The sequence below is a fragment of the Anser cygnoides genome, chromosome 4 (assembly GCF_040182565.1).
Source record: "Anser cygnoides isolate HZ-2024a breed goose chromosome 4, Taihu_goose_T2T_genome, whole genome shotgun sequence".
NCBI lineage: Eukaryota > Metazoa > Chordata > Aves > Anseriformes > Anatidae > Anser > Anser cygnoides.
In genome coordinates, this window is record NC_089876.1 from 73,335,017 (window position 1) to 73,343,053 (window position 8,037).

Below are 8,037 nucleotides of genomic sequence, written 5' to 3' on the forward strand. Positions count from 1 at the left end.
GCAGCATCCCAGCTTTTTTAAGTGAGTGGTCAGGCAGCCTTATGCTGTCAGCAGAGCCCATCCCAACGCTTGGGGTGTGAAACGATCCTCAGTTCCCTGCAGTTCCCCACAGACCGGTCCCCACTGCCGCTGAAGCTGGCCTGCTGCTTCACTGAACCGTCCCTGAAGGCATCAGAAGCCAACGTGCAGCACCTCTCCGTGTCAGCTGACGTTTTTGCCTAACAGTGCAGGCTGTACGTTCTGCTACAACTGGAAATCAGCATCCCTTGGGGTTTTTTCCCTCCGTATGAAAGGAAAAGGGTGGCAGGAAACCCAGGCAAGAACCGCGCTGCCGAAAGCCGACAGGTGACAAAGGCCAAGAGGGACGAGCCCCTGACACAGCGGCATGGCTTGTGAGTGAAGATGTGGGAAAGGAGGAGAACAAGTAAGGAAGGCAGAGATGATGTGCAGCATGGGGTGAAACACAGGAGCGGAAAGAAAGGAGAGCTCAAGGCAGGCTCTGGCTAGAAGAAAATGGGGCCTGGGAAGGACGGCGTTTCATTCGCCCTGCCCAAGGCCTGTGGCTAAGCGGTGAAACCCGGCTGGATTTTCACAGCCGTGCCCTGATCTGCACAGCTTTGCTGCAATGAAAACACCCGATCTGAAAGCAGTTGGAATGAAAAACGGTGAAGTGTTTGTCCTCGGATTAGTATGGATATGAAACTACTGATGCTGCTTCAGGGCGAGAACCGACCCCAAGCAAACACAGAGGTGAGGCCGGGGCACGGGAGGCAAAGGGGACGCAGGAAAAGAGAGGGAGCTGCGAGGAAGCAGCTACTGAAAGACAGAAGTACAGAAACAAAGCCGCCGAGGGAGAAGGGCGTTATGCAGGTGAATGGCAACGCTGCGCTTGCACGCCCAGGCGCGATGGGGAAGACAAGAAGGGGCCACGGGCACGATCCTGCCACTGTGTGGGCACTGCTCTCCCCTGGCCTCCTTTGGGGACCCCTGTGGGCCCCCTCCCCGCCGCCTACCGGTGCTCCACCACCAGCCGCATGGTCGTGCCGTCGAAGGAAGGCGGCGCGACGAGCCGCGGGCCGCCGGCGGGCGCCGTGATGCTGATCAGCGGCTTGGCCGCGGCCGTCGAGGCCACCGTCGAGGCCGTGGCCGGGCCTTCGCCGCCAGGCACGAAGTAGGGACCCTCGGCCTCCACCGCCGGGCTGCCGGGATCGGCCGCCGCGCTGCCATCGCTGCCCGGGTGGGAGAGCGGGCGCGGCAGGGCGGCGGCGGGCAGCACGGCGGCGGCGGGCAGCAGGCCGGGGTAGAGCATGTAGGCCGCGCCGTAGGCGCCGGCGTTGAGGGCCAAGGGCGGCAGCGGCAGCGGCAGCGGGGCGACGGCGGGCGTGGGCACCGGCACCTCGACGTACTGCCCGGTCTCGGGGTCGAAGAGGCGCCGCTTGGGCGGCTGCTGCGGGGCGGCGTCCAGCAGGTAGTACTGCCCGCTGCTCACGTCCAGCAGCACCCTGCGCTGCGGCAGGGGCTCGGCGGCGGGCACGGAGGGCGAGAAGCAGAGCAGCTGCGGCGGCGGCGCGGCGAAGGGCGGCAGCGGCGGCGGGAAGAGGGCGGCCGGCGGGGCCTCGACGGCCGCTGGGGCGGCGGCGGCGGCGGCGGCGGAGGCCTCGGTGGTGGCGGCCGGGCCCCCGGGGCTGCCCGAGGGCTTGGCGGAGCCGAAGGGCTGCAGGCCCCGCAGCGCCGCCGCCGCCGCCACCGACGACACGGCGGAGGGGCGGCCGCCGCTCGCTGCCGTCGGGGGGGCGGCGGTGCCGGCGGCCGCCTTGAGGGGCAGGGCCAGGTAGCTGCCGCAGTCCGGGCCGTGCTCGGGCTCCCCCGCCGGCCGCCCCCCGCCGCCGGCCGCGGGCAGGCGGAGCAGGGAGCGCGGCGCCGCCGGGCCCCGCAGCCCCACGTCGGGGGGCGCCTTGGGCGGCGGCGGGGCGGCGGCGGAGGCGGCGGCGGGGCCGCGGAGGGCGAGGAGGGCGCGGGGGGGAGCGGGGCCGCGCTGCCGCTGCCGGGCCAGGCTCTCGAAGGCGGCCGCCTTGGCCGACACCTTGTCGGAGGCGGCGGCGGGGTTGGCGGGGCGGCGGGGCAGGCGCTCGGCGCCCGTCGGGGCCGGGCCCTTGGGGGGCGGCGGCGGCTCCTCCGCCTTGGGGGGCGGCTCCGGGGCGGGGGGCGGCCGGGGGCCGGCGTCGCGCTCCTGGCTGGCGATGAGGGACAGGACGTGGCTGCCGGTGATGGGCAGCGGGTCGCTCTTGCGCTTCCACTCGCGCTTGCTGAAGCTGTACAGCTCCTCCATGCTGCGCACCGCCGCCGTCAGCTTCTCCAGCGCGTTCTGCACCGGCGCCGCCTTGCCTTCCTCCCGAGGGTCCTCCTCGCCGCCGCCTCCCCCCCCCGCCGCCGCCGGCCCCCGGCCCTTGTCGGCGGCCCCGGGGGGCTGCTGGTGCCGCCAGGGCGCCCCGGCCTTGGCGACGATCTTCAGCACGGCCGGCTGCCGGGGGTCGCTCTTGTTGGGGGCGATGGTGGCCACCGGCAGCCGCCCCGACGTGCGGTGCACCAGGACGGTGCCCTCCGGCGGGCAGCCCAGCGCCCGGCCCCCCGCTGCCGCCGCCGCCGCCTTGCCCCCGCCGTCGGTGGCCTTGGCCCCGGCGTGTCCCAGCGCCTGGCAGGTGATGACCACGGGGGACAGGGCTCGGGGGATGCCCGCGATCACCAGCTGCCGAGGCTTGTGCTCCGCGCCCCCCTGGTCGGAGGCGACGCTGCCCTTGTCGCTGCTGTTATCCCCGGAGTCGCCGCTGTAGGAGCTTTTGATCAGCTTCCGCACGTCCCGCACCTGGTGCAGGGGGGCCTGGCTTTTGCCCTTGCCGTCCCGCACGTCGCGCACCAGGAACTGCGGCACCCTGTCGGCACCGTCGCCCTTGGGTGCTTTGGGCGGCTGGCCCCGGCCCTCCTCGACGGGGCGGCCCCCCAGCTGCGGCGTGAGCAGCTCGGCGATGGGGAAGGGCGGGTCGCGGCCCCCCAGGCTGATCTGCAGCTCGGCGCCGCGGGGCTTGGCGGCGGGGGGCGAGGCGGAGACCCCCCCCGGGCCGCCGGGCTCCTTGGGCTCCGGGCCGGCGGCCGGCTGGACGGCGGGGACGAAGAGACGGGACGTTTTGGTGGCCCTGCCGCCGGGGGGGTCGCGCCGCGGGGACGGCTTGGGCCCTCCGACGGGCGCCCGCTCCTCCTTCTTCTCCGCCTCCCGCTCCTTCCAGGTCCTGAAGGCGCTGTTGTGGCTGCGGAGGAAGGTGGTGGCCCTGGCCGCCTCCGAGCCTCCCCGGCGAGCCTCGCGGGGCTCCTCCGCGGCCGCCCTGTCGAGGCTGCGGCTCCCTTCGCGGGGCGTCGAGGCCTTGGATGCCGGCGACCTTCCCCCGCCGCCCTCCGCAGCCTCCTCGGCCGCCTGCACGCCCGGCTCCGAGCCGCCCTCCGAGTGCCGGGAGCTCTGCCGCTGCACGCCGCCCTCCCGCGGCCGCTCCCGGTCCCGCTCCCGGTCCCGCTCCCGGTCCCGGTCCGCCGCCGCCGAGGAGGTGTCGGAGATCTCGCCGCGCTCCATCTTGAACTCGTGCTCCAGCTGCATCTTCTTGGAGATGACGTTCTTGAGGAGGCTGGAGGCGAACTGCGACTTCTTGCTCGTCCCTTCCGACGGCAGCGACGGATGCGGGGGGTCCCTGCGCGGGGGGTCCCCGCCGCCAGCCTCGGGGGGCGGCCCGGCGGCGGGGGGCACGGCGGCGGCCCGGGGGGCAGCGCCGGGGCCCGGCGGCTGCAGCAGGCTCAGCACCCGCGGCGGCGCCTCGACGTGCGCGATCTCGCCGTCCAGCTTGCTGACCACGAACTCCAGGGCTTTGGGCTGCGCCTTGCCGGAGCGGAGGCAGAGCTGCGGCAGGCCGGGCTCGGCCCTCGGCCCCAGGCTGCCGCACTTGAGGTCCAGGTAGGTGGACCAGCGGCTGGAGCCCAGCGCATGGTCGGGCAGCGAGGCGGAGGAGGCTCGGGAGCCGAGGGCGAGGGCGTCGAAGTAGGGGTACGCCAGGCTGCGGAAAGCCCTGGCCGTCAGGGTCCGCACCTCCTTGTCGGCATCGTCCAGCTCGCTGACGGCGCTGGAGGCGCCGCTCGAGTACTCGCCCACCTCCTTCGCCCGCACGGCCCCGCAGCCGCTCTGCAGCCGCGCCGGCACCGCGATGAATTTCTTCGCCTGCTGCTGCTGCTGCTGCTGGTGCTGCTGGTGCTGGTGGTGGTGGTGGTGGTGGTGGTGGTGGACGGCGTCCTGCCCGCGGCTCGCCTCGCGTTCAGGGGCGGTGGGGACACGGAGGCTCATGTCGCCTTCATGCTTGGCAGCGTGGACGGCGTTTTGCTTTTCCTGCCCGTTGCTAGACTCATTTATAGCCCGGGAAGCGGCTTTGATTGATAGGAGAAGCTGGCCCGCGGGGCTCTCTGCCGGGCCGCCCGGCCGCCGGGGCCGGCTCGCCTCCGAGCCGTCGCACTTGTCCCCGCCGGGGGTATCGTTTTCCGAGCGACTGCTGGCGATCTCGGCGCCGCTGGCGTTGTCGGCGCTGTCCGTCGGGTTGTTGGGCTCGCTGGTGGTCGTGCTGAGGTAGCAGCTATTGTCCTCCTCCGTCGGCGTGTCCCCCGGCGTCTCGGCGCTGCCGAAGGAGGCGTAGTCCACGAAGGAGTAGATCACGTTGTCGTCCTCGAAGTCCCAGCGGGCGGCCAGCCCGGCGTCGAAGTCCATGTCGTGGTCCACCTCGCTCAGCTGGATCTCCCGCGTGCTGATGTAGTGCGCCTCGTCCCCCCCGACGGGGGGCGCCCCGGGGGGGCGGCCGGGCAGGGCCTCCCCGCGCCCCGCGCCGTCCTCCCCCTCGCTCTCGTACCCGAGGGAGGAGGAGGAGGAGGCTTTGCCCTCCGTCGGAGCCGGCTCCCCCGCGGAGGCACGGCCGCCCGCCTTGCTGCCCGGCCAGGGGCAGCAGGACGAGGAGGAGGAGGAGGAGGAGGAAGGCTCCGGCCGCCCGCCGGGGGTCCCGGCCGCCCCCCCGGAGCCGGAGCCGCATCCTGCCGGGTCCTGGCGCTGGGGGCGATGCGGCGGGGCGCCCGTCCCCTCGGGGGATGCTGCCCCCGCAGCCCTGCCCGCCGCGCCGCCGCCCGCATCCCCGCTCCCTCGGGCTCCGCTCTCCGCGCCGTGCCTCCGGGCCGAGCCGCACACCTCCACGTACGCCGCCGCCTCTTCCTCCTCCTCCTCCTCCTCCTCCTCCTTCCCCTTCCCGGCCGCCTCCTCCGGCCCGGGGCCCCGTCCCGAAGCCGCGTCCATGCTGGGGCCGGCGGGGCGCGGCAGTGGCCCGAGGGGGCGGGCGGCCGGGCCGCCCTCCCCGGCCCCCTCCCCTCGGCGGGGCGGGCAGGGAGGCGAGGCGGGGGCTCGCCCGGCCCCCCGAGCGCTAAAACGAGGGTTTCCCCCGCTTTCCCCCCGCTCCCGGGGCCGCCCCGCTGCCGCCCGCCCCGGGGTCCCGCGGAGCCCCGGGGTTTTGTCCCCGTCCCCCCCCCCCGTCCCCCTGCCCCCGGCAGCCGGAGCGAAAGGCGGCGGCGCTGGGGGAGAAGAGCGGTATTTTTAGCCCCTCGCTGGAAAGGGAGACCTCGGGTTTTGTTGGCGGCAGGACACAAATAGATCCCCAAACCCCGGCCTTTCAGACTGGGGGGGGGGGGTCAGGTCTGAAGCCCCGATCGTTCCTTGTCCCCAGGGGGTCTTGCGAGCACCCCCCTGCAGACCCCGCTCCCCACCTTTCCCCGTCCCCCCTCCCGGCGGGGTCCCCCCGCTCCGGGGCTGGGTTTCCGCGCCCGAAGGATGCGCGATAAATCAGCCCTTCGCCTCCGAGCCCCGCACAATTGGGATTTTAGCTGGAGCAGCTGTTCGGGCACCCCTGCCAAGATCCCCGGCCAAGCTCCCCTCCGAAACGAGCTCTGAAACCCGACTCTTTATTTATCTATTTCCGCGGTCTTCTTTCCAGATACGGTCCAGAAACCTTTTTTTTTGTTTTTTTTTCCCTGCTATTTTCTTGTGGCGATAACTTCAGCTCAACCTTACAAAACCGGCTGAGGATTTTCACAGCCGAGGCTGAGACCATCGCGGAGCACACATGCACATACCCCTACTGCGTTCCTATAGCTCCACCACAGGGCATTTATGCCCCTGATGACAAAAATACGCTCACAAAATCCGCACCTGTTGCCCACAGGGGAGTTGCCGGCCTCTGTGTGCCCGAGGCATTGAGGTCAGTATCCTTACCCCGGCCCTAAGGTGTTGTGGGGCCCTATGGTGCCACCCCAGTCCTAACTCCCATTGAAAAAAGAGAACCTGTAACACCCAGCTTAAGTGCCCTAATGGCTGCATGTGTATTGCAGGAGGGGAAAAAAAGAAAAAAAGAAAGAAAGAAAAAGAGGATTTCTTCCTCTCTCTCTCCTTTTTGTTTGTTTTTGTTTGTGGTTTGTTCCGCGGATTATTATTTATCAGGTTGGCAGCACAGAGCAAGTATCCTTTCTAGTGGAAAGCTCCACAGTCCGACCCAAGCCAAACAGGTGAGTTCAGGGGAGTCAGTGCAGGCTGAATTTCTTGTACTGTGTCTGAGGATCAAAGTTCTTCAACAGCTTTGGAAAGCTGTGGATTTGGTTCTTGAAAAGTCTTCAGCATCTGTTAGAGTTGCCGGACAAACCCTACACCAAGTGAAGTGCCAGAGCTGTTTGCTCCTGACCAAAATTAACCAGGAAAGCCGTGTCTCCATCCCAAGTGCCTGCAAATAGCAACTTCTTGCTTTATTCTGGCAAAGCATCTCACTTTCAATATTGCTGGAAAAACATCACATATTAATCTCAAATTAATAGTCTGAACAATTTTACCTAATAGTGTTGGAAATCAGTAATAAATGCACGTCATCCTTACGCTCCTAATCACATTTGGTGATTAGGAGGCATTCGTTAACACTGATTACTCTTTTGTTTTCACCTTAAATTATCTCTGACTCCTTAATGGTGCCAGTGTCTACGATTTCTACATCCAAATCTGTCATGAAGCTGTCCCAAAAGACAAATAAAATCCGTATGTGGGATGTCTTTCTCAGTGTGACAGGTACACCACGTTTCAGTTCTTCGTTCAAAACGAGAACGCACGTGGCTGAGCCACTGTAAAGGTGATGGAAAAAAATCAGGCAGACTGAGCTATCTGTGTACCTTAAAATACATCACTCAGGGAAGCGGGGCCGGAGTGGGATTGAAAAGGGATTTAAGAAGAGGGACATGAAAGCGGAATTAAGAGGTTAAAGGGGGCTGTGCAGAAGGCATCGTGGTTTGTTCTTTTAGCCAGCATATGGGCAGGAGAGTAAAGGGAGGAGAATGCATTAGCTGAGCCTGCCCTGAATAGGGTAAGGGAAAATATCAATTGGTTTGTTAACAGTAAGAGATGGTAATACCACGCTACACATTTTAGATCTTACAGTGTTGTCACAGTTTTTAAGAACTGAAGTAGAAATGTAAATAACAAAGAAGTTAGTAAAATCAGGTCAATGGAGAAGGAAAATGAGAATATTATTTGCACAGAGAAGGAAGAAGCAGTTCCAGCAGGGAAGATGGCCTGCAGAAGAGGTTAAGTTTCTCACATGGAAAGAAATGATGGGTTTTGCAGAGAATGAAATCGCAGAAGGATTCTGCTGCCTGCTGTGCACACAGCAAGAGATTTCATTTCACTGTAGGTTTGGAGAGAGGTAAAGAATGATACAGGAAGAAGCTTTCCTTTTAGCAGGGTAATCTCTTTTGGATAATTTGAATACTGCTGGATTTGACTTCTCTCTCAGCAATTTTTCGGTCACATTGTACATTGTCAAAATGAGCTTCATGGTAGGCATCATCTTTCTTCTCTCTGAAATCAAAACAAATTGTTTTGGCTGGAGTTTAGATATGTCTTAAAGAGAAAAGAAAACCAAAAATAGCATTCTGATT

General features: G+C 65.6%; 1 protein-coding gene across 1 annotated transcript; it reads right to left on the reverse strand.

Annotated features, from left to right (window-relative positions):
* Positions 1-865: 865 nt before the first annotated feature.
* C4H4orf54 (chromosome 4 C4orf54 homolog) lies at positions 866-5,527 on the reverse strand. The gene has a single exon (XM_066996403.1). The coding sequence runs from the start codon at positions 5,363-5,365 to the stop codon at positions 1,010-1,012; it is 4,356 nt and encodes a 1,451-aa protein (XP_066852504.1). The 5' UTR covers positions 5,366-5,527; the 3' UTR covers positions 866-1,009.
* Between the last annotated feature and the right edge of the window lie 2,510 nt (positions 5,528-8,037).

Excerpts from the sequence above, each read along its gene's own strand:
- C4H4orf54 (XM_066996403.1), bottom strand. The coding sequence starts at position 5,365 with ATGGACGCGGCTTCGGGACGGGGCCCCGGGCCGGAGGAGGCGGCCGGG.